This window comes from Halichoerus grypus, chromosome 6 (genome assembly GCF_964656455.1).
Source record: "Halichoerus grypus chromosome 6, mHalGry1.hap1.1, whole genome shotgun sequence".
Classification (NCBI taxonomy): Eukaryota; Metazoa; Chordata; class Mammalia; order Carnivora; family Phocidae; genus Halichoerus; species Halichoerus grypus.
This window is the reverse complement of record NC_135717.1, coordinates 30460239-30486945: the sequence shown is the minus strand read 5'-3', so window position 1 is coordinate 30486945 and position 26707 is coordinate 30460239. Positions and strand designations below refer to the sequence as shown.

At 44.6% G+C, this 26707-nt stretch overlaps 1 protein-coding gene across 4 annotated transcripts in view; it reads right to left on the bottom strand.

The window, feature by feature from the left end:
* The window catches only part of CPPED1 (calcineurin like phosphoesterase domain containing 1), a 130000-nt gene extending 118109 nt beyond the window's left edge, over nt 1–11891 (bottom strand). The window contains exon 1 of one of the 4 annotated variants that reach the window (XM_078074794.1): nt 11653–11891. In XM_078074794.1, the coding sequence (XP_077930920.1) occupies nt 11653–11722 (70 nt within the window). In that variant the 5' untranslated portion in view covers nt 11723–11891. The remainder of the gene's footprint in view (nt 1–11652) is intronic. The other 3 variants (XM_036099547.2, XM_036099544.2, XM_036099545.2) reach the window with 3 other exon arrangements.
* Between the last annotated feature and the right edge of the window lie 14816 nt (nt 11892–26707).

Below are 26707 nucleotides of genomic sequence, written 5' to 3'. Positions count from 1 at the left end.
CCACCGCAGGCAATCACTGTTGCTGTGACTTCCTAAGACCCTGGTACTGATCATCAAATTCCCTTGCTGAAGGGACACTGCACTCTAATCTCCATGAGGAAAGGCCCGAGCTCACTCTCCCTTTCCAGTTTGTTGTCAGCAGGTATCACGGGGTCACTGGCATGTCAGAGGCATTCAGTAAACATCTGGTGAGGGGATAAAGGAAGATGTCGAGGGATCCTCGTTCATTCTGGCACCTGGGTCTAAAATGGAGTGCAAGACTTTTCCAACTGTACTGATGACTGTTCCCATCAGACTGGTGGCTCTCGACCAGGGATGATTTTGACTCCCAGAGGATATCTGATGTCTGGAGACTTTTTGGATGTCACGCTGGGAGGGCAATGGTGCTTCTGGCATTCAGTGGTAGAAGCTAGGGATGCTGCTCAACATCCCATATTACACAGGGCAGCCCTACAACAAACAGTTCGGCCCATAATGTCAATACAGAGATTTGAGAAACCCTACGCAAAACATGCCACAGGATCCCTCCAAAGGGACCCTTATCTGCTCCTCAAACACACGCCATGTTTTCCCACTCCTTCCTCCAGGGGATGCTCCCCATTCTACCAACTCTTCCTGCTAAAACTCCACCTACCCTTCCCAGCCCAGCGCCTCCCTCCCTCCCCCACAAGCAGATGCAGCTCTTCCTTCTTCCCTCATTCAGCACATTTGTTCTGAGTACCCACCATATGACAGGTGCCACACTAGTCGCTGGACATTCAACAGTGAGCAGAGCCATAGGTCCCATTCCTTGAGACCTTAAACAGTAGTGGGGAGATGGATGACAGGTCAACAACTAAGCTGACCGCACGTTGTGCTCATTACTACCGCAGAAGGAACCACAGCGATCATGGACAGAGTGAGTGGTGGGTGGGAGCGGGCGCTGGACAGTACCGTGAGGCGACACGAGAGCCAGGCACAGAGTGGCTGTGGGGACGCACCCCAGGCAGAGGGCACGGCAAGGACCAGACCCTGACACCAGAGGCAACTGTGAATGGAGGGCAGGGGATAGATCATGCCAGGACATGTGGGCTTGAGGAAGACTTAAAGTCTCCATCTCCCAAAGCTCTCACCCAGTCCCAGGGTGGCCTAGACTCTGAAGCTTGTGAGCCAGGCTCAAATCCCACTTCCACCTTTTACCAATCACGTGACAAGACCAGGTTAAGAGCCAGGTTCTTAACCTCTCGGGGTCTCAGTGTCCTCATCCATTAAGTAAGAGGTAACACAGCTACCTCAAGAAGGGTTGTTGTGAACAATGACTGAGTGAATACATGTAAAGCATTTGCACTTGGCACACAGTAAGCAGTCAAGTGTGAGCTTCTGTGATCATGACTGTTACTTACGGTAACTCCTACCCTTGTCTTAGCAGAGACAAAGCCACCAAAACCTTACCCATTTCTTTATTCCCCATAGCACATGGGGGCGCAGAAAATACTCGATGATACAGATACATGCACACGCACACGCACACATACAGTTACACGCTTTGATCTTAACGTCCTCCGTTCACATACTGGGGATATTGCTTCAGTTATAAAACGGCAAGGATGGGGAGCTTTACAGCTGTCTGGAGGCTTTCTGGCTAAAGAGCAAATGCCAATGAAATGCAATTTTTGCAGTTTCTCCCAGTAGCCATCTGCACAGTGAATCACGATCTAAATGTCTTCAGCAATACCCCTCATCTCCTCCGGGGACTAATCTTATTTTAGGGGTTAAAAACAACAACAACAACAACAAAACCACAACAGTAGCAAAACAATCTTCACCACTTTGGGACTCTTTCTAGTTTAACGATCCAAATGTCCCAACTGTAAAAATGCCAGATCTTATGCCCCATTTAATAGTGCCATTCGTTAGCAGCTGCCCAGGGCTGCAGTGGCGGGTGGGGTGACAGTTAAGGGGTGCCGGGTTTCTTTCTGGGGGATTGAAAATGTCCTAAAAGCGACTGTGGTGATGGTTGCACAACTCGGTGAATAGACTAAGTGGCACTGAATCGTACACTGTAAAAGGGTGAATTGTTTGGTATGTGAAGCTGTTTAAAAAAAAAAAATAGTGCCCTTCGGGGCTCCTTCCTCCCCCAAAATAATTACCTGTGACAGCAATATCCTCAGTCTCCATATGACTTCCTAAGTAGCAGAGTGAATTTATCCAACCTCTCTTTTCTTTGCCTAAATGCATCCAAAGGTGGTTTTTGAGACACACAAAAAAGCTTCTGAGTCATAGCTTGGCAGCCACATTTGCCATTCCGGATAAAGGACCTGCCAAAATCTTTATCTACAATCCTTCAGAGAAGTCAAAAGGCCAACAGGCCAGGGCTTCTTGGCCAAGTGGCTTTCAGCATCACTGGCTTTGCCCGATGCTATTCTAGACAACAGCTACAGGGGGAAAAAGACATTTCCTGAACCTCTCTTGCTTTTCCAAAGCAGAACTCCATTTGGGGTTTGCCTTTTTGGGGTGGATGTTTGCTATGACTTGTTTCCCACCATTACCCATGCTCCCCTGCCAAGAGAGCAGGCGGCTGCTGACCCAGATGGTGCTTTGGGAAAAAGTGGAAGAAGGTGCTGTCTCTGGGCAGAGGTGCCCTGCAGGTACAAGGCTGGGCAAAAACAGAGGCCCTGGATGTGAGGAGAAGGCACCCCCTTCCTCAGGGCAGATGCAGCCCAGAGAGGGCACATACCTGGTAACAAGAACCTCCTTTAAGAGACACCTTTGAGCAGTGCACAAATCTCAGGGCCACCCAGGGTGGTTTGCAAGGGGTCCTACTGACTGATTCAATACCTTGGTTTCTGCTTTGTTTTGTCCAGAGGATACATGGTGTAAGCAACAGGTTAGGCAGATACCGAAATGTGATCACATTTACTCATTTCTTTCTATAACAATTGGCCACTGAGTGACCACCACTGCCACTGTCCTAGGTCTGGGCTTCCTGCCCTCCAGGAATTTACAGTCTAGAGGCATGAAAAGACATGAAAGACAAGAAATAAATACACAACTATAAGCTGTAATAAGTGTCGTAAAAGAAAAGAATGAGCGAATGGGAATAACAGAGCCCTAACTGCAAATGGGAGAATGAGCAGGAGTTTCTTCTAAAATGCTACCTGAATAAAAGGCATCCGAATCGGCAAAGAAGTGAAACTCTCACTTTTTGCAGATGATATGATACCTTATGTGGAAAACCCAAAAGACTCCACCCCAAAACTGCTAGAACTCATACAGGAATTCAGTAAAGTGGCAGGATAGAAAATCAATGCACAGAAATCAGTGGCATTCCTATACACCAACAATGAGACAGAAGAAAGAGAAATTAAGGAGTCAATCCCATTTACAATTGCACCCAAAACCATAAGATACCTAGGAATAAATCTAACCAAAGAGGCAAAGAATCTGTACTCAGAAAACTATAGAATACTCATGAAAGAAACTGAGGAAGACACAAAGAAATGGAAAAACGTTCCATGCTCATGGATTGGAAGAACAAATATTGTGAAGATGTCAATGCTACCTAGAGCAATCTGCACATTCAATGCAATCCCCATCAAAATACCATCAACTTTTTTCAAAGAAATGGAATAAATAAGCCTAAAATTTGTATGGAACCAGAAAAGACCCTGAATAGCCAGAGGAATGTTGAAAAAAGAAAAGCAAAGCTGGTGGCATCACAATTCCGGACTTCAAGCTCTATCACAAAGCTGTCATCATCAAGACAGTATGGTACTGGCACAAAAACAGACACATAGATCAATGGAACAGAATAGAGAACACAGAAATGGACCCTCAACTATATGGTCAACTAATCTTTGACAAAGCAGGAAAGAATGTCCAATGGAAAAAAGACAGTCTCTTCAACAAATGGTGTTGGGAAAATTGGACAGCCACATGCAGAAGAATGGAACTGGACCATTTCCTTACACCACACACAAAAATAGACTCAAAATGGATGAAAGACCTCAATGTGAGACAGGAATCCATCAAAATCCTAAAAGAGAACACAGGTAGCAACCTCTTCAACCTCAGCCACAGCAACTTCTTCCTAGAAACATCGCCAAAGGCAAGGGAAGCAAGGGCAAAAATGAACTATTGGGACTTCATCAAGATAAAAAGCTTTTGCACAGCAAAGGAAACAGTCAACAAAACCAAAAGACAACCGACAGAATGGGAAAAGATATTTGCAAATGACATATCAGATAAAGGGCTAGTATCCAAAATCTATAAAGAACTTATCAAACTCAACACCCAAAGAACAAAGAATCCAATCAACAAATAGGCAGAAGACATGAACAGACATTTCTGCAAAGAAGATATCCAAATGGCCAACAGACACATGAAAAAGTGCTCAACATCGCTCGGCATCAGGGAAATACAAATCAAAACCTCAATGAGATACCACCTCACACCAGTCAGAATGGCTACAATTAACAAGTCAGGAAATGACAGATGTTGGTGAGGATGCAAAGAAAGGGGAACCCTCCTACACCGTTGGTGGGAATGCAAGCTGGTGCAGCCACTCTGGAAAACAGTATGGAGGTTCCTCAAAAAGTTGAAAATAGAGCTACCCTATGACCCAGCAATTGCACTACTGGGTATTTACCCCAAGATACAAATGTAGTGATCCAAAGGGGCACCTGCACCTCAATGTTTATAGCAGCAATGTCCACAATAGCCAAACTATGGAAAGAGCTGAGATGTCCATCAACAGATGAATGGATAAAGAAGATGTGACATATATACACAATGGAATATTATGCAGCCATCAATATGAATGAAATCTTGCCGTTTGCAACATGGTTGGAACTAGAGGGTATTATGCTAAGCGAAATAAGTCAGAGAAAGACATGTATCATATGATCTCACTGATATGAGGTATTTCAGAAACAAGAGAGAGGATCATAAGGGAAGGGAGGGAAAAATGAAACAAGACGAAATGAGAGAGGGAGACAAACCGTAAGAGACTCTTAATGTCAGGAAACAAACTGAGGGTTGCTAGAGTGGAGGGGGGTGGGGGAGTGGGGGGGATGGGTGACGGACATTGGGGAGGGTATGTGCTATGGTGAGCGCTGTGAATTGTGTAAGACTGATGAATCACAGACCTGTACGCCTGAAATAAATAACACATTATGTTAATAAAAAAATAAAATAAAATGCTACCTGAAGAATGAGGCCATAGAGAGAGAAAGAGAGGGGCCAAGAAAAGCCACCTCAAGGGATGACGGCCCAATTTTTGTCTCAGAGAGAAGGCTCTGAATGCTGTACAGGGAATGGACAGGCGGGGCAAGAGTGGGTGCAGAAGGCTGCTGGAATTGTCCAGGTGAGAGATGCAGGTGGCTGGGGTCACAGTGGTGGGAGCTGGGAAGGGGGCAGTGGACAAAACCAAGGTGAGCTCTGGAGGTTGAAGGGACAGGGCTGTGGAAAGAGGGGGAGTAGGAGAAGTCAGGGTTGACTCTTTGGTTTCTGACTGAACAGGAGTTGGGGTAAGACAGGAGAAGGAGCAGACTGGGTAGGAGATGAGGAGTTCTGTCCTATTCCAATATGTTCTGGTGGCGAGTAAAGGGCCAGGAGCCAGAACAGCTGCGCTCCCATCTTGGCCCCGCCACCTCCTAGTTTAGGACCTGAGATCACCCAAGTGTCTCAGCGCCCTCACGGAAGCGAAGCCAACGCATCCATCACCACGGATGCATCTTAGACAGCTGGAGCCAACACTCTGCCTTCGTTTTACAAATGAGGAAGGACCTCCAGCGTTAGCGTGACTAGGTTTTTTCTTTTTCTTTTAAACAAGGGTACATGGAGACTTTGGGCATTCTCTCACTTAACAAAAATTTCCTGTCTGGCTACATATCAGATCTGGTCCTAAGAGTGGCTGATAGTGGTTCTCAGGCTCCCGGAGGCTCCAGCTGCCAGGGCCCCATGCTATCGCCTGTAACTAGTTGGGAGGGTTTGGCAAAGTTAAAAATCCTATGCTTCACAAATATAAAAAGCTGCCACTTAGTCCTCTCTGTGAAAGAGACACTCTCTTCACAAACCTCCAGGTTTACCAACACTCTCCATGCCCTCTACAAAGGCATGGACTGTCACCTGAGGTCCCTCAAGGGTTCTGCTCTGTGCATCCATCAGGAGTTGTCCCTGAAACTGTTCATGCTAGCGCTTATTTTTAAATCAGTCAATTAAACATGTAAACCAGAGAAATATGAATTGTAAAAAAGGGCTGCTTCTAATAAAACTAAGACAGATGTTTCGGGAACACTCAATAAAAGGCAAGTTGGTGAAAATAAAGTACTATTGAATTAGATGTTGTGGAGACTGGCGTAAAAGATTAGAGGAAAAAGAAAGTATAAAGCTATTCTTTACTCAGGGTGCTTTCCAAATGATTTTTAACTGACTATTCCACTGGAAAAAACCCAAACTGGAAAAAATTCATTATGGGTGTTGTTTATGCAAGAAAGGCTCCATGGCAGGCCCATCTGTAAACCCAATACTCCAAGACAAGTCGTTGGCGCGACCTCAAAAGAATGGTAAATGAATGTACATTTATAGTTTACATTAAAAGGAAATATCAAAAGAATGGGTGATTTTTTTAAAGTCCCCTCTTTGGCTAATTTTTTTTGTCTTCATTGACCAACTACTAGGTTTCTACTGTAGAAAAAAAAATTTTTTTTCTAATAATTAGACCCTTACCCCACACCATACATAAAAATTAATTCAATATGGACCTAGACCTAAATGTATGAGCTTAAACTTGAATACTGTTAGAAGAAACCCAGAAGTCAATCTTCACGATTTGGGATTAGGTAAAGGTTTCTTAGATAGGACATCAAAAGTACAAGTGATAAAAGAAAAAGGTGATAATTTGGACTTCATCAAAATTAAAAATTCTGGTGCTGCATAGGATATTATCAAGCAAGGGAAAGGAGAATCCACAGAATGGGAGAAAATATTTGCAAACCATGGATTTGATAAGGGATCTGTAGCCAGTACATATAAAGAACTCTAACAACTCAATAAAAACACAGCCCAATTAAAAATGGGGCAAAAGATCTGAAAAGATATTTCTTCAAAGATATACAAATGGCCAGTCGGCACATGAAAAGATGTTCAACCTCATTAGCCTTTAAGAAAATGCAAATCAATACCACAATGAGACACCGATTCACACCCATATGGTTGGTTATAATCAAAAAGACAGATGATGACAAGTGCTAAGTGTTGGCGGGGATATAGAGAAATGGGGATCCATATACCTTAGTGGTGGGAATGTAAAATGGTGCAGCTGCTCTGGAAAACAGTTTGGAAGTTCCTCAAAATGTCAAACGTAGTTACTTATATGACCCAGCAATTCCAATCTTAGGTATCTACCCAAGAGAAATGAAACCTATGTCCATACAAAGATCTGTATGTGGATGTTCATATCAGCTTCATTCCTAACAGCCAGTGTCCAAACTGGGGAACGTCTGCCAACGTCCAAATGTGCATCAATGGGTGAATGGATAAACAAGATGTGGTTTCCCATACAATGGAATACCATTCAGTGAAAAGGAAGAGAGTGCGGCTATCTGCTACAACATGAGAGAATCTTGAAAAGATGATGCTAAGGGAAAGAAGTCAGTCAAAAAGACCCACAGATTATATGATTCCATTTATATGAAATGTCCAGAAAAGGCAAAGCTATGGACGTAGTAGTTCCCTACGTAGGGAGTGGAAACAGGAACTGACTGCAAATGGGCACAAAGTTTCTTTTTTGGGGGGGAGACAGAAAGGTTCTAAAATCTTGACACTGTACCCCTCCGCAAATTTATTAAAAATCATTGAACTGTGAACTTAAAATGAGTGACTGTTATGGTACCTCGATAAAGTTATAGAATACAGAAAGGCAAAAAAAATAAAAGTTCCTTTGTCTCTTAGAAATGTTACCACAGGAACATTTTTACACACTAATTTTGCCTGATGATATTCATGAGGTGGGGATAAATAATCAAAATTCTTGTTTTAGTCACAGGAGCCCTTCTCAAATAAGAGATAACTGGTTTGGCCTAAATGTACAGCATAATTAAAAGCATTTATTTCATTTTCATTTTCTTCATTGATCTGTTAGAATTTTTCAAACTACAGTATTTTCAACTCCGTGCAGACCTGGATACACATTTCCAGGTCTACTGTTTCTAGAAGAGTTCTTAGGTGAGACCTGGAAGAGGAGGGGCAAGTTATTTATTTATTTTGGAGACTCCCATTTATTTTCTGCCACACGAGAGGGTTTCCAGAGGGGACTGAGAAATATTCAGGATTGGTGAATATGGTCAGCTCCTCTCAAACAGCTGCAGAGATTTAAAACGTCCAAGGAAATCATCTTTTTAAGAAAACCACCAAAGAGCCCTATTCTTTAAGGGGGAAAATATTCTGGTGGGAATGAAACTGGAAAAGAGAACAGTTTAGGACCTGAAAACAAATAAATACAGGAAATTTTTGAAACCTATTTTACCTTAATATTTCTTTTTTAGAATTTCTTCAAAACAAGATGTAAACTTTTCAGAAAAACAATTATTTGCTAGGAGAAAGTAGTCTTGATTAGGGTATGTGTCAAGGAAATAGAATTATCAATTTGCCTAACTAAAATGACTATCTGAACATGCCTGAGGAATGTGAACCTTCTCAAATGAGACACGTACAATTCACTTTTTATAAACATCTGCTGACGGAGCCTCTTGGATGATGTTAACAGGGAATGGATGACCGAAGCCAAGCTTCATCGATGATACTACTCGAAGAAGTGCATGCAGTCCTGCCACTCCCATAGATCACCAGGGGGGAAAGGGTCTTAAAGTGCTTACCACACGCTGGATGTTTGTGTGCCCCCAAAATTCTTATGTTGAAACCTAAACCCCAATGTGATGCTATGTGGAGGCGGTGAGGTCAAGAGGGCTTGGTGATGAGATGAATACCTTGTAAAAGAGACCCTAGAGTGCGCATTCCCCGCTCCCACCGTGTGAGGGCAGGGCAAGAAGATGGTCGTCTGTGAACCGGGAAGGCATGCACCACACCCGCATTCCGCGGGCGCCTTGATCTTGGACGTCCAGCCTCCACAACTGAGAAGCGTCTTTTCTCTAAGCCACCCAGCGTGTGGTGCTCGGTTATGACAGCCTGAACGGACTAAGACAGCGCTCTTCCCTTCACCTGCCAGGCTTCGCTTGAGTAACAAACTTTGGCTAATTCAGGAAGGGGCTTCGAGGAGCGAGTGTATGAGGGTTATCAGGGCTGTGATTTGGGACAGTGTTGCTTGAGTTAACCAAGCCTCTGACAGGCAGGGTGTATTTTAGCAAGAGATGGGGAAACGCCAGTTGCTTCCCTTTCTCTTCGGGGCCGGCCTTTAGAGCCACCCTCCCCTCCCAGCTCGAGCGGCTTCACCTTCCCACGAGGCCGGGCCTGGCCTCTGCAAGCAGCTCTCAAAGGCGCCAGCAATGCCCGCAGGAAACTAGGTGAGAGCAATGGAGGTACGTTGGCGGTGGACTAGGGCTTCAGCTCCCCGTGATGTGAACCCACAAGACGAGGTGTTCTAAGGCCGAGCCGCCAAGGCCGGGCCTCTAAAAGCCCTACGCTAAATGGCCCGCACTGAGCATGCCCGCTGGGGATGCTCAGCCCACACAGGACACTGGGCGTAGGCCCCGCCGCTGAGGGAAGCTCAGGGTCATCTTCCCTCTTCCTGTCTCAGCAGGGGCACTGTCCTGTCCTTTTATCTTCTCAGTCTCTCTGCCCACCTCCCCGTTCTTGTCGGGGTGAATGACTCTCTTGTTCTCTGGAGCCCCTTGCAGCCTGTGGCAACTCCAGTGGGTTAAGAAGTTTTGACACCTCCATATCGTTCCCCCATAATCTCCATCGGAAGCCCTCCCCGCAACCACAAGCACCTCCAACTACCACGAATAAATAAACCCAAAGTGAACAACGCGGGTGCTATGGAAATGTTGCTTCAAGCCAAGTTCTTGGGCTCCAGCTTGTCATCAGATTGCACCCCAAGTTCCTCAGGCCTAGAAATTCTTTTGCTCTCACTACCACAGCTAGACCATTCTTTCCAAAACGGAAATCTGATCAGTGTCCTTGTTTCCTCACACATGCAGCTTAAAACTCTTTGATGCTATTAGGTACAGACAAAACTCAATTACTCCCCCCCACCCCCCACCATCCTCCATTCTCTTAGAACACCACACCCCTATCCTTTCCTTCCCCATCCCGCCATGCCACAGACGTTTACACCTGTTCCATCCACAGTCCACAACGCTCTTTCCTCCCTTCAGGGCCCTGTTAACCCACACTCAACCTTCTCGATCAGATAACACACCCCTTGCTAGGGGAAAATACTCTGCATATCCAGCAACAGAAGGTATACTTGCCCAGGAGGGAAGTGAGTCAACTACAGCTACTTATATCAATACAGATAAATCTCAAAAACCTCATGTTGGGCAAAAAAAAAAAAAAAAAAAAAAAAAAAGTCCTATTAAGGTATTTTTAAAATGGGCACTATCGCAGACTGTATTTTCCAAAACCCGCCACAGCTATATTTCTGGCCCCCACATGCTCTTCCAGAACCTTGTCACTCCCCCACCAAGAGCTGCAAAAAGAGAAAAGAACAAGGTTTTAGGACAGAGACCTTGAGGAGGAACCCTTTTAAATAGGTTAGCCAGGGAAAATCTGACCCCGGAAGTGACTTAACTTTAACTAGGGTTAAGAGGGTTGAGAAAGAGCCAGGCCCTACCACCCCGGCCATTAGCTATGGGAGCAGAGGAAAAGAAAGGCCTTCGAGAAAAACCTGTGCGGCAGGAGAACCGGGCAAAGGGCTGGATGACAAGCATGAAGAAAGGCTGAGCACAAGCCAGATCATGCAGGGCACTGGGGTGATGTCCCCGGGGTTTACAAAACCGGTGAGGGCGTGGGAGGGAATCTTGACTCCAGGCAGAGAAAAGCCAGAGAGGACCAAGAAATCAGCTGTTCACGCTTCCCGCAGGAGGCATTTAAACAACAACAAAACCCACATTTTTACAACGAGACAGGCTAAATCCAAACCCCAAGCACTTAACTTTGACCCGACCCTGGCCTGCCCTCCCGCCCTGCTGTCCGATGGGCACAGTGCACATATCGCGGGAAGTAAGCGGGACTGTGGAGTATAAAATACATCCTGGTGAACCACCACCATAAGAATAACCGCATCTAACGCACACCTAGCCCCTACGAGCGCCACACACAAGATCACGGTTGTTATTCCCGGTTTGCAGGTGGGGAAACTGAGGCCGAGTCCTGCTGAGTAACGTGTCCAAGGCAGGGCTGAAAGCAAGTCTAACTGCACAGCCCACGCTCCCGGGAAGCACCTTTGCCGCCTTACTCTATCTTCTCCTCTCTCAGGCAAGTTAGGTCAAGGCCAGCAAGGCCCCACTGCCCGGACACCCGTCTCTAAAACAGCGCCCCTCGAAGCCCTAAGCGCGGGCGGTGCGGCCGCTATTGCGGTCCCCACCCCCCCCGGAGTGCAGCCCCCGAAACGGTCCGGCTGGAGGCGCGCGGCCCCAGACCAACTGTTCCCCCGACCGAAGGTTCCGCAGCCCTGAAGTCATCCCCCCGCCCCGGGCGAAAGGCCGGTAGTACCTGAGGGAAACGCGTCTAGGGTCCTGTCCCTGGCTCGGCGGAAAATACCCCCCGCCTCCGCAGCCGACATGGCGAGCGAGTTTCTGGCTTCCCCTGAGTACACAGTGTGGGAGGGAACGGCAGGACACCAAACAGCCCAACCGCGGGGCCTGTCCTGCCGGGCTTCGGGCGGGGCCCTCTGCTCAGGGCGGGGCGGCAGGGCCAGCGCGCGGGGCTCGGCCGCTCGGGGCGCGGCTAGTGCTGCCTGAGCGGGGCGGAAGCGTGAGCTGCCCCTCTGGGATCGACTGGGGCGCCTGGCCAGTGGAGGCGCCTGGACTGGGGCCCGCGTGCGTGCGCAGGGCGGGTGCTCTAGGGCTCAGGCTGGGGGGTGGGGACTTTCTTTCCCCTAAGGTGGAGTTGCCAGGTCCCACAAGTAAAAATACAGGGCGCCCAGTTAGGTTGGAATTTCAGATAAACAGTGGATGACTGTTCGGTGTAAGTATAGCCCATGCAATATTTGGGAGATACTTACACTAAAATTTTGCATCGTTTATCTGAAATTCCAGTGTAACTGGGCTCCTGTATTTCAAACGACAACCCTAGCTTGAGGTCAGAAGAACTGGGCCCTGTCTCAGGACAGTCCTCCGAGCCACCAACTGTGATCTAGGACACCTGATCTTGAGGCATCTTCATCATCATCCAGTCACTGTCATCATCGATCACTAGGAATCATAGCTCACCTAATCTGCACATCAGCGTCAGGAGATGGTGCTGTCATTAGCCGCATTTGTCAGAAGGGGAAACTGATGATGCTCAGAGACTTGGAGCAGTTTGTACAAGGTGACTGCAAAAGCAGTGAAGTTGCCACCCACTCAAACTGGGATCTGTCCAGAAGAAAAAGAATAAAGGGGAGGGGGGGGGGAGCCATTGCGCTACACTGCTTTAGGCCCGTGTTTGTTAAAGTTGTTAAAAACACAAATTCCAGGAGGAGTTGCACCTACTGTATCCAAATCTCCAGGAGAAGGGTCTGTTTTTAACTCCTTAAGGAGTTCTTTTGATCCACCAAGTTTGGGAAATTCTCAACTAGCTGCCTACATCCAGGAGACTGCTTCCAATCTTGGACAAGAGTTCTAATAGCAAATGGTAAGTCCTCAAAGAATATTAGGCATTATAATCATCATCACTATTGATCACCATATCCCTATTCCCTGCATATGGTCTGGCCCAGGGGAGGATTCTCAGGAAACATTCAAGAGGGAATGACAAAATGAGAATTAAAAGTCCCAGTGGGGGACTCAAGACCCTGCAAGTCCCAGCCCCCGCCTACCTCTCACCCAGTAACTGTCCTCTTTCAGTTCCTTAAATATACAAATCCAGTTCCTTTTTTGCACAAGTGGATCCATCTGCTTAGAATGCATGTGCCCATTTAAACAGCAAGGCCTCTGCTTAATCACGCTTCCAAGGAGAGGCTTTACTCCCAACACTTGCACACACCCTTCCTATCTAAACCAGGTCTCCGCGTTCTTTTTATAACACTCTGTTCTTGTCTCTTATAGGTGGCCCTTTGCACAGTTGGTGCTATCACCACACATGGTCATTATTTACAGATGTACTTATTTGTTTCAGGTGTCATTATTTATTCCCTGATGTCTTTCCCAGCTCGGCTGTTAAGGTCCACGACGGTGGTTACCTCGACTGTCATGCTCACCAGGCAGGATGCTTGAGGCATAAACACTCCAGTAGCTGCTGCATGAATAAATGGATTATGAATATCCTGACAATATAACCCTGATCTGAACCTGGGCAGTGGTTGGGCATAGCTCTATTGCTAGTGATGATGAGTAACCTCAGAACTACATAGGAACCACACTGAATGATAATAATGGCTGGAACCAAACCTGTCCACCACTGGGTCCCAGCAGCATGTCCCATCTTCCCCTCATCACTACAGGTCGGTGGTTCCACTCTCCTCTGACCAAGCTCTTCCAGCTCATACCCTCTTCTGTGCAGCTGTCTGCCTGGCAGCATGAGAAGAGCATATTCCTGGGCAGCAGGACCTGCTGTGCTGGACCTGTTCAGTCCATTTCCTTTCTGTGCAACCTTGAGCAAGTCACGTCATCCTTCTGAGCTTTAGCATCTTCATTTAAAATGAGATAAATCATAGCACCAATGTCATTTGCTATTGTGAGAAGTCAGTGAAGCTCTGGGCAGTTTCTGGAACATAGGAGGTGCTTGATACATTTTTTTCTGAGTTGATATTGTTATTATTGTTATCGACTATCTCTTCAACTCATTCTTTTCTAGTCAAAATTCTCTTTTTTCAAGATTAGGTGTTCTATCAGTCAGGTATCATGTCCTAGCAAATAACCAAAAATCAGTTCAAATTGGCTCAATCAAAAAAGGAATTCATTGGCATATATAAATTAAAAACCCTAAGAAGCGGGCACCTGGGTGGCTCAGTTGGTGAAGCGACTGCCTTCGGCTCAGGTCATGATCCTGGAGTCCCGGGATCGAGTCCCGCATCGGGCTCCCTGCTCAGCAGGGAGTCCGCTTCTCCCTCTGACCCTCCCCCCTCTCATACTCTATCTCATTCTCTCTCTCAAATAAATAAATAAAATCTTTAAAAAAAAAAAAAACCCTAAGAAGCTTCAGGTGACGTTTGATCAAGCTGCTCATAGGATGTTGTAAGAATCCAACTTTCTCTGTTTATCCTCTCTGCCTTTGGTAATTTTGGCTTTATCTTCAGTCTCCATGTAGGGAACTCCTTCCCATCACTTGAAAGTTCCAGGCTCCCCCTTCATAGGAGCAGAATGGCTACAACAGTTCTAGACCATACATACCCTCATGAGATACCATCTAGGGAGGAGAAGGAAAAAAAAAGTCTCTTTTTCTCAACCCCCCCCACACACAAACATCCATTTGTATCACTGCAATCCCAGTTTGAATATGTGCTCCTTTCTGAAGCAAGGTCAGAAGATAAATGGCATGTTTAGACTGGCTTCAGCTAGAAGGGCCGCCCCTGTAGAAGGAGTGCTATCAGTATCACTCAAACCACCTGCCTGAGGATGAGGAGCATAGTTCTCTTAAAATGAGATCTGGATGCCCTGATTGCCCCAAGAAAGGGGGAACGGCTAATTTTTTAAAAGAGCCAATAGAGAATCCACTGTATTCCCCATGCACAGGTGAGGGTTGGGGGTGAGAGGAGGAGAGCATATCAGCCAGTGACGACCATGCCTCCTCCCCACCCTTTAAAAACTGCTCTTTTCCTTCCATCCTACCCCTTGTAACAGCTAATCCAAATGTGTTGTTACTTAGAGACCCAGGTATATAATGAAGAACACCAGTTGCTGTACTGGGCTCTATTACAGCCTCACTCCATGAAGCAAGCAGAACAATTTGTGTTAACACTCAAAGGCCCTATGCTGCTGAGCTTTTATCGTTCTTCCATCTACTTTTTAGAGATCTTCCATCTCCTCCTCACTGTCAGGCTGTGAGCTGTCACTTCTCACTGCTTCTGGAATCTGCCTGTAGCAAGTCCTCACTCTACCTCCTTCTCTTATTTCTTGTCTGCCCAGGTTTGGGAAACCAGACGACAAAGGTTGTTCGGATTACGAGCCAGGCTGGTTTATAGATTTGAGCCAGTAGGCTTGGCGTAAGAGCTCAATGCCTCATTTAGAGGAAAGTGCCTGGGCTTGACTTTAATGGATATAGTCATTCCTGGCTGGTGGACTATGTGATGATAAGTTTTATGTCAAATTAGCTGGCCTCCAGTGCCGGATATTTGGTCAAGCATTATTCTGGGTGTTTCTGTGAGAGTATTCTTTAGATGAGATTTATATTTAAATTGGTAGACTTGGAGGGGAGGACATCGGCCTCCATAATGTGGGTGGGCCTCGTCAAATCAGTTGAAGATCTGAATAGAACAGAGTGATTCCTCAAGTGTGAGGGTTTTCAGCCAGCAGATGGCCTTTGAATCCAACTGCAGCATTGGCTCTTCCTGGTTCTCCAGCCTGCTGGCTCACCTTCCAAATTTTGGACTTGCCAGCCCCCATAACTGTGTGAGCCAATTCCTTAAAATAAATCTCCTTCTCTGTATCTACACATTTTTGCTTCTGTTCCTCTGGAGAACCCTGACTCACACAGATTGTCAGAGGTCTTTTTTGGAAGTGTTAAAGTCCCAGAGTGAGGCTTTTAAAGATTTTATTTATTTATTTGACAGAGAGAGACACAGCGAGAGAGGGAACACAAGCAGGGGGAGTGGAAGAGGGAGAAGCAGGCTTCCCGCAGAGCATGGAGCCCGATGCGGGGCTCGATCCCAGGACCCTGGGATCATGACCTGAGCCGAAGGCAGACGCTTAACGGTCTGAGCCACCCAGGTGCCCCCCAGAGTGAGGCTTTAATTCAGGTTGGTATCATCATTCTGGAAGGAAGGAGATTATCCTGGTGCAGCACATTTGAGATACATGGACATGTGAGACACAATATAATGACTCAGCAATGTGGGCGCCAGGTGCCCCTCACCTTTACCCACTCCTGACCTGCACTTCTTCAGGCGGGACTAAGGAATGATGAACTAGGGAATGGGATGGGGTCAAGGTGAAGGGCAGTCCGTGAGGATGTCAATTTTACACACTTGATCGTTTTTTAAAAACTGAAAATAAATACCTTGGACCTGGTCGACATGCCATGTATCCTTCAGACCCCCCAAGTCGGTGTGCTGTTGTTGTTTTTTTAGTTTATTGACTTCACTGATATTGTCACAGGCTTGGTATTAACAGGACTTGCACACTTTCCCCCTTTCCAAGGTGTTAGAGAATTTCCAAAATGTTTCAGGTGTACCTGTGTTCTCCAGCATAAAAGGTAAATCATGTCCTTGAGACCTTTTAGATATCATTGCAACTCTCTTGGGTGAGCCGCATAGCTTGTAGATTGTGTTTTTATTATCAGAAAGAAAATATAACTATTATGTATGCTACCATGTATAATAATCATTTATGAGTGTCTTCCAGGTCTTTACACATAGTTTCTCCTGTTATCCCTCAAATAAAATAAAGTTTCCCCTCATTTTAAAAATGAAACGATGGAGCCTCAAGAAAGCCAAGTAAGTGCCTGGAGTCATCCTACCATTTACCAAAATAGCAAAGCCTACACCCCTCTCTTCACCCTCTTTCTGCTGATCATGGTCAATTTCCATGTCAATTTGGTGCCAGTCCTCTTTGCTGCTTACCATTTGGCTTGAAGAGTTTCTTCAGTCTTTGAAAACTTGTCCCCTTGGGATGCAATCTTTTACCCTGTTCAGTCACATGACCTGAATGTAAGCTAACTCTACTTACCAGCTCTGTGACCTTAGGCAAGTCACTTAACCTCTCTGAGCTACATGTTTCTCACCTGTGCAGTGAACGTAATCATGTTTACCTGCAGAGTTGTTGGCAGAAATCAGGGACATAGCATATTTAAAGTATGTCTCATGGCACATAATAATTGCTCAACAAATAGCTTGTTCTTATTGTGGTCATTACTCTCTCAGATACGCTCCTGAAGACTTCCCAGCATGGCAGGGCACTCGGGGTTTCTTGTGCGTGGAGGCAGGGCTTCCTGACATGTAGAACCCGGAATGAAGAATGTGAGTTCGAACACCATCCCCAGGGAAATCTCACGCTGGCAGAGGTCCTCCTACGTACCCTATTTCTTCAGATTGAGCTGACCATTACGGTAACTGCTAGCCACACGCGACTACTTCCATTAATCAAAATTAAATAACATTTCCATGACAGTTCTTCAGGTACACAAGACATATTTCAAGTGCTCCGTAGCCACATGCGGCTAGGATGACCCGAGTTAGGGGAAAAAGATCCAGGACATTCCAGTTCAATTTGAATTTCCGATAAAGTATGGCCCAGCATACTTACAAGAAAAAAAGTCATATGTTGTTTATCTGAATTCACATTTAACTGGGCATCATATCTGATTAGGGCTACCATGCTGGAGAGCACAGATGTGGAGCGTTCCCATCATTGTAGAAATTTCTAATGGACAGCTCTGCTTTAGAGCCTTCATGAGCAACTCAAAGCTAATGAACCCTACCCCATTCCTGGTGTTTTTCTGTCCACCGGCACATGATGGGCATGCAGATCATGAACAGCCAGAAGTGTCCAGAACTACTATGATAAAGTTCTTGGCCTCTGAAGCAGTTAATACTAATTACTCCAGTTTTTTTTTTTCATCCGAACACTTGAATTTAATTTCCTCATTTAAGCTTTTGTTCCTCCATTTTCTTTTCTTTTTTTTTTTTCCATCTCCCCTACATTGCTTAACACCCCTTGTAAATAATATTCTGGCAATAAATAATCTTCTGTAAATAATCTTGTAGGGCCTTACTCTTCCTTTCCAATCTTAATTTTATTCAACTATATCATGAACTCAGCCTCCTGAACTATTTAAATATTTTACAATTACTCGGTGCCATGAAAAACCCTATTTTCCCTTTCTCAACAAGTATTAGTGTTTGCCTGGGTGGCTCAGTGGGTTAAGTGTCTGCCTTCGGCTCACGTCATGATCCAAGGTCCTCGGATTGAGTCCTGCGTTGGGCTCTGTGCTCTGCAGGGACTCTGCTTTTCCCTCTGCCTCTCCTCCCACTCATTATCTCAATTTCTCTCTCTCTCAAATAAATAAATAAAATCTAAAAAAAAAAAAAAAGAATTAGTGTTCTCCTGAAAGCTCCAATCCTCATGACTCAATGATATATTGAGTGTACGATCTGATCTCCTTAAAGTGTTGGGGGATGTCATCAAAACATCGTGACTGCCAGTTGACCCATGAACTAGACCCGGGCTCTTGGAGCTCCTCACCTGCTCCCTGTCCTTAGAATGTGGGTTCTGCTTGCCTTTCCTGCTGAGTGGGGAGTCTGCTTCTCCCTCTCCGTCTGCCTGCTGCTCCCCCCTGCTTGTGCTCTCTCTCTCTGTCAAATAAATAAAATCTTAAAAAAAAAAAAAGAAAAGAAATAGGGTCTCTGCAGATGCAATCAAGTTAAGGTGAGATCCCGCTGGAGTAGGACAAGCTTGGTCTGAGGACTGGTGTCTTTATAAGAAGAGGAGAGGATGCCCATAGACCCCCAGAGAAGAAGGCCATGTGATGAGAGATGCAGACATTGGAGTGACACATCAACAAGCCAAGGAACACCAAGGATTGTAGCCAACCACCTGCAGCTTGAGAACAGCAAGGAAGGATTCTCCCCTAGAGCTTTCTGAGGGAGCACAGTCCTGCTGACACCTTGATTTTGGGCTTCTAGACTCCAGAGCTGAGAGAGATTCTATTTCTGTAGTTGTCATTGTTTAAGATTTTATTTATTTATTTTAGAGATAGAGACAGAGCATGAGCAGGGTGGGGAGCAAAGGGAGAAGGACAAGCAGACTCCCTGCTGAGGGCAGAGCCCGATGCAGGGCTCGAGCCCAGGACCCTGAGATCATGACCTGGGCTGAAATCAAGAGTCAGGTGCTCAACCGACTAAGCCACCCAGGCGCCCCTCTCTTTCTGTTGTTTTAAGCCACCCAGTTGGTGGCAATTTGTTATGGCAGCCCTAGAAAACTAATACAAATTTGTATTATTGCCATCTGGCTGATGAGAAAACAGAGGCTGTTTGAAGGACACAGAGAAGTTAGACGTGGACCCTGTCATCATAATCTATCTCGGGGGCTGTAGGAAAGCATTGTGTGCAGATTGAGAGCTTGGGCTCTGGAGGAGACAGACCTGGGTAGCATCTCAGCTCCATCACTTACTTGCCATCTGACCTCAGGCAAGTCCCCTAGGGTCCACCGAGCCACAGTGTCCTCATTTTCAAAGTGGAATACTTCATAGAGTTTGGGGGGAGGATTAAATGAGAAACTGGAGGAAAAACACCTCGACTGGTATGTGATCGGCTCTCCAAAAAATGGTACCTGTCACGATTGTCCATATTGTCAGTATTAATAGTAGATGAAACTGGCCAGGATGCTTCTAAGAGGAGGAATCAGAATTTAATTCTGATTTTGTGCTAAAACTTCCCCCTTTAATGTAGCCTTACTGGCTTTGGGCAACAAAATCAATCGGAGGTGAGGGAGGAGGGTCTTGAGCTCCCCCTAGAGGTGAGCGTGGGTTACAAACCATGGGAGGAGAGGAAAGGAAGGGAGGAAACAGATCTGTGGGAAGAACAGTATGGAGAAAGACTGGTTAGGTAGAAGCAAATTGGGGAAAACCTTGAACACTAGGCAGACGAGTTGCTTTAAGACAGACGGACGGACAGACTATGGTTTTGGCTGGAAGGAACTGGATGTGAAGAGAGCAATATAAATCTGAAACGGCTAGGTGGAAAGTTCTGGCAGTCAGAACGGAAAATTAAAAAAAAAAAAATGTAGTACAGAGATGCTATGAAACAAAGAACCCGGTGACAGGATGAATACAGGGACTCTAAGGCAGGAATCAAAGGTTTGGGTTTCTAGCCCGAGAAAATAGAAGAAAAAATGATTCTGCTCTCAGAAACAGGTTAGTTGGAGGCGAGAGTCAATTTTGGGGGTAGTGGGGAGATGGTGAATTCGTTTTTGAACAAGCGGAAATGGAGGGAATTTTTTCTCCTTTTATGACCCTTTTTTGCTGGTGTTCTATTCATACGTTTTCGTCTGCCACCCAGGTAGTCCAGTGTTACGGAAAGACGGAGATGGTAAGCTGTGAGATTTAAGGCCCCTCTTTAATTTCCCAAATTTCCCAGGAAAAGTCCAACTACCTGATACAGCTATGGTCTTTGCAAAATGGTAAAGCACTGAAGAGAAGATGAGAGTTTCCGTAATCCTGTCCTTCCCAGACATCCCTACAGCAAACAGTTTTAGATATACAGAGACTGATACCCATATAGATACAGCTTGACTTTATAATGCTTATAGGAATGTGTGTGTATTAGGGATTTAGGGGGGTGTCCAAGCAATATCTTCTTTATTAGCTATGTAAGGATATTTTATTGGATATTTAAGGAGATCAATCTATCTCTTATCACTGATAAAAGCAAATTTGGAGGACATAGCTGATGTAGGTAACCAAGTGGGCTTTCTAATGCTTTCTGCCTCTGAATGAGATGGACTTACTCGCCCAGTCATTGCTCAGCTGGATAATGATCAGCATCTCCCAGCAGGGGCAGAACCGGCTCCTCTAAACTTGCCTGGTTTAGTGGGGAGCAGATAACAGGAGGCCAGCTCTGGAACCAGGCTGACCCACTAAGAGGAAGTGTTCATGCCCAGTTCATCCTTGACAAGTGACCAATCAGGGAAGTCCTCCCTCCTCCCCTGGCATGTTATAAAGGGGTGGGATGGAGAAGGGTCAGGAAAACCCCTCCACTGGGAAACATGATGGAGTGGGGAGCAATGGCACAAAATATTAGAATTCGTATGTTTATTTCTGAGCCTTTTTCACTACCCTCAGAGCTCCACGAAAATGCTCAGGGGGATATAGGGGGGGGATCTGCTGGTTTTTTTTGTTTTTGTTTTTTAAAGATTTTATTTATTTATTTGCCAGAGAGAGAGATAGCAAGAGCAGGAACACAAGCAGGGGGAGTGGGAGAGGGAGAAGCAGGCTCCCCGCCAAGCAGGGAGCCCGATGCGGGACTCGATCCCAGGACCCTGGGATCATGACCTGAGCCGAAGGCAGACGCTTAACGACTGAGCCACCCAGGTGCCCCGGATCTGCTGTTTTGTAAGCTGCTTTCTTCACTTAATATGTTGACACCATTTATACACAGAGAGTGTGTGTTTGTGTGTGTGTAAAACTCTGAATTGTTCCAAATTCCATTTGGGTTCTATTCTGGGGTTGTTTCAAATTCTCTTCTTCTCAAAAGAACTATGTGAAATTGCTGTTTTCATACATCAAAATGGTCAAATATCAGCATTTCGTGTTTCAACCTAATATTTATAAGCAATGCTGCAATGAACAGTTTCACCATATTGGTACACGTTTCTGATAATTTCTTCAGGATAAATTCCTAGAAACGGAGCCATTAGACTAAAGAGTATACACATGTGAAATGTTGATGGGGTTTCTCAGAGTGCCTTCTGTTCCACCAACATGTATGAAACTCCCCAGCTCCCCTGACAATTGCCAAACAAAGCCATGGGTAGATCAATTCACTCATATCAAGTATGTATGCACTCCTGTTTGTTAGATTTTTCTGTGGAACTTTTGTTTCCAGTTGCCTTCCTTTGGGGTCTTCTTTCCTCTGGCATACGGATACCCAACTGCCTCCCCCACCCCTCACTGCCCAAGAATCAGGAGGAAGAAATCTGAACTATGCTTTCTTCGATGTCAACTGTAACAGAATTTCTTGAAGTGTGATTTCTATGAAAAAAATGGCTTATCTATTTTAATCTCCTGTACATTGCATTAATTAACTTCTGAGATTGGTGTGCATTGTGAATAGAAAATGTTGTCAATAGGGGCGCCTGGGTGGCTCAGTCGGTTGAGTGTCCAACTCTTGACTTCAGCCAGGTCATGATCTCAGGGTCATGAGATCGAGCCCCCTGTTGGGCTCCATGCTCAGTGCGGAGTCGCTTGAGATTCTCTCTCTCCCTCTCCTTCTGCTCCTCCCCCCATTTGTACTCTGTCTCTCTCTAAATAAATAAATAAATAAAATCTTAAGAAAAAAATAAAATGTTGTCAATAAAATAAAAGTAAATTTTAAAGTAAGCTCACAAGGCGCCAGCTATAATAGTAAGCATTTAGCTTATGGAATCTTCACAGCCAACCTGAGAAATAGGTATAGGCATCCCCAATTTACAGTTGAGGAACTTGGGCTCAGAGAGGTTTAGTAGCTCACCCAAGGTGGCACAGCCCCCGTATTAGTTATCTATTGCTACATACCAAATTACCACATGCTTAGCAGCTTAAAACAACAACTATTTATTATTTTACATTTGCTGAGGGTCAGAAGTCTGGGCATAGCTTGGCTAGGAACTCTGCATGTAGGCTGTCACAGACTGCCACCAGGTGCCAGCAAGACTGGGGTCTCATCTGAAGACTTGACCGGGGAAGATCTGCTGCCAAGCTCTTACATGGTTGCTTGTTGGTCTGAGGGCCTTAGTTCCTGCTGGCACTTGGCTGGAGGCTGCCCTCAGTCCTTTGGCACATGTCCTTTCCAACATAGCAGCTCATAATATCAAAGCCAGGAAAGGAGAAAATCTTCTAGTGAGACAGAACTCATTGTGCATAGCTTCATCACAGAAGTAGCATCCTGTCACTCTTGCTATAGTCTTTTGGTTAGCAGCAAGTCACCAGACCAGTCCACACCCAAAGGAAGAGGGTTGCATAGGGACATGAATACCAGGTGGTAAGACTCTTTGTAGGACATTATATACCCTGCCTGTCAAAGCAATTAAATAGCAGAACTAACATCTGAAGTCGGTTTTTTCAAATACTGAAGGTCCCCATAGTTAACCACTATGTTTACTGCCTTCCCAAATTAACCCAGTTACATCTCAGAAAGATTAATCTGGTTATTCTAACATGGACCCTAGCAGTTTGTTTGTTTGTTTGTTTGTTCATTTTAGGTATTATCCTTTTAAATTTAATCTCCCAAGTGGGAAGCAGAAAGATACATCCAGGGTGGGCGAATTAACCAGTTCCATGGATTTTAGTTAGAGGTAACTTTAGAAAGTAGGACTAATGACCACAAGACTTCCAGTGTTAAATCCTGACCCCTAGATATTAGACTTAGCCTTCTCATATGACTTTTAGATCATTTAACCAATTTACTAAGGATAAAATAAATTTGGAGCAGACAATTAGATTCAAAGCAGATAGAGCACAGCTTCCTTGGGAGAAATAACTTATATTATTTGTCCAATCCTTTCTCCCCTCCCATTTGGTATCTTGAATCTGTAGCTAAATTCAGAATTGAAATGACTAGGTTTAATAAACATCTTCAGACATAACCATACATCTGTGTGTAATTTGGTTTGGGGAAGAACAGGAGAACTGGTTCATGGGGGCATCTATGTGGGCAGAGAAATATCTTCATTTATTGAAATGTTCCTAGCAACAGAAGTTTGTTTTCTTTTTCGCCCCCAAATTCTCAAACTAGAAACAGGCAAAATGATGATAAGAAATTTAGAAAATTATAGACTTATTTTAGTTTCTTTAGAGTGTTATAAGGATATCTTGTTGCATTTGCTAACAGAAAGTCAAAATCTTTTTTTTTTTAATTTTAATGCCAATCTTGGGTTAATGTGGATTTTTTTTTTTTCAAAAGCTAACTTATACAACAGCAGGTAAATGCTATTATATTAGATTGCTTCAGGACTGCTTTGGCATTTCAAATGCCTTTCCCTCACGTGACAATTTTTCTTTAGCTATTTTCATATTATTCAACCCTGCATGCATTTAGAACTTAGCCAGTTCAATCCCTTCTGGGAAGTAACAACAACAGTAATAACATTTATTAAAAAATTATATCCATCAATTACAGTGTTTCATACCATGCTCTGCATTTTCCACACATTGCTTCATTCTCTCTCCATAATAATCCTAAAAAGTAGGTACTTATCCTAATTTTACAGATGAAGAAAATGAGGTTTGCAGCTCAGAGAACTTTAGCAAAATGCTTGAGGCCACAGAGTTAGGAATTGGTGGAGCAGGATTTGAGACCCTGCTCTTTAGAACTTATGTTATGCGGCCACCCCAGGGTTTGGGCATATACAATGAATGAATGAATGAATGACCAATGAGCTTAATTGCAGCAAGCCTTACTTTAAAAATCATATTTTCTCAGGGTGCCTGGGTGGCTCAGTCAGTTAAGCATCCCACTCTTGGTTTTGGCTCAGGTCATGATCTCAGGGTCGTGATATGGAGCCCCCCTTGGGGCTCCGCGCTCAGTGGGAGTCTGCCTGAGATGCTCTCCCTCTTCCTCTGCCCCTCCCCCTGTTCTCACTCTCTAAAATAAATAAATAAATCTTAAAAAAACATTTTAAATCGTATTTTCTCAACTCCCCCACCCTACCTTGGCAATACGTGTTCTATAATAGAAGCTCCCGCAGAAGGTAAAGAGTATGCACTGTGACGTCAAGCAGTGCTTTATTCCAGTTCAGACTTGCAGCTTTTTAGCTAAGTGATCTTGGCCAAATTGTATAAACTTGCTGAGCCTAGTTCGCTCCTATGACAAAACAGGAATCCTACGTGCATCCACTCCTTAGAGTCAATATCTGTATCTACAAGGATGTATAGATCTTCTTCAACTTATGATGGGGTGACACCTGGATAAACCCATCATAAGTTGAACATATCATTAAGTTGAAAATGCATTTGATGCGCCTAACCCACTCTACAACGTAGCTTAGCCTCGCCCCCACTTACACGTACTCAGAACATATATATTAGCCTACAGTTGGGCAAAATCATCTAGCACAAAGCCTATTTTATAACCAGGTGTTAAATATCATGCACAGTTTATTGAATATAGTACGGAAAGTGAGAAACAGAATGGTCATATGGGTACAGACAGAATGGGTGTCAGCTTATTGGTTGTTTACCCTCCTGATCGTGTGCCTGGGGGCTGCAGCTGCCGCCACTGCCCAGGATCACAAGAGAGGATCCTACAGCATGTCCCTACCCTGGGCAAAGATCCAAATTCAAAACTCCAAGTACAGTTTCTACTGAATGCATCTCACTTTCACACCATTGCAGAGTCAAAAAATTGTTAAGTCGAACCATGCTAAGTCGGGGACTATTTGTACAAGTAAAGAGCTTCACGCCATGCCTGACATGGGTAAATGTTTACTCGTGGGCAGTTACTACCACATGGAGTTGTGGGAATCTGGATTTAAACCCTGGTTCTGGCACTTACTTGCTCTGCATCTAGAAGCACGTACTTAACCTCTCTAAAATGGGCATCGTAACATCTTCATTGTTGTCAGGGATTTTTTAAAGGGTTGGATGGCAGTGGTTCTCAAATGTCATCAAGCAGGCATTTGGCCATGTCTGGAGACATTTTGGTTGTCATGACTGAGCGGGGATACCACGGGCATCTAGTGGGTAGAAGCCAGGGATGCTACCAAACACCCTATTGTGCAGAGGACAGCCCCCCCCCCAAAAAAAAGAACCATCTGGACTCCAATATCAATAGTTCCAGGGGCGATACATCCTGTTGTGTGGGCATGTCATGAAGAGCAAGTGCCCGATCAATGCTAGCTAGTATAATTTCCTATCTCTTTGAGCTCCCATTTCAATCAAAGCGTTGTTTCTGGGAGCCCTGTCAGTTTTAAAATTCTCTGATTCAACATATGTGAAGTAGCTGCACCCACACATGTGAAACAAGTAGGACACGAACACTGTTGCTGAGTGTTCTCGTGAAGACCGGTTGAAAACAATGATCTATGTTGGCAAAATGGAAAATTCGCTTTTTTGTTATTCAAAGTTTTGTAGAAATCTTACTTTAGAGCAAAAGTTGAAAGCAGTCCTTATAAAAACTCATTTTTCTCCCCATTTTATATTAAAAGAACAGCGCTGGAGAGAAACTATTTGTGCTATAATCCCATGCCTATTTGCAAGGCTTTTATAAAACTCAAGGTTTTCTGGGACAGGAAATGTCCACTTATTACTAATTTTTTTTCCTGAAAAGTTATGGTTATGGGCATATTTGTCCATTTATGTTTTGGGAGTTAAAGTTGACATATTAGGTCATTCTTTCCCTAGAGATCAGCCTTTTTTTAATGCATGCTCTTTTCTTTTTATAATAGCAACACTTAATCATAGTGGCGAATTTGCAGAATCTAAAGAAGTATTATAGAGAAGGAGGAGAAGAAGAAAACAGGCATAATCTCATCACCCAAATATACCCAAACGAAGTACTACTAATATTTTGGCATATTTCTTCCTAGAGTTCTTTCTCTAAGCATTTCTTTAGACAATTGAAATGAAACCACATAAAAAGTTTTATATTACCTTCCTCACTTAACATCAGAGCATAAAAAATTTCGGCATGTTATAAAAATACATCCTAAACATTTCTAGAGCTGTAGCATATTTCATCATACTAATGTATACTTTAAAATTTTATTACTCGTTTGTA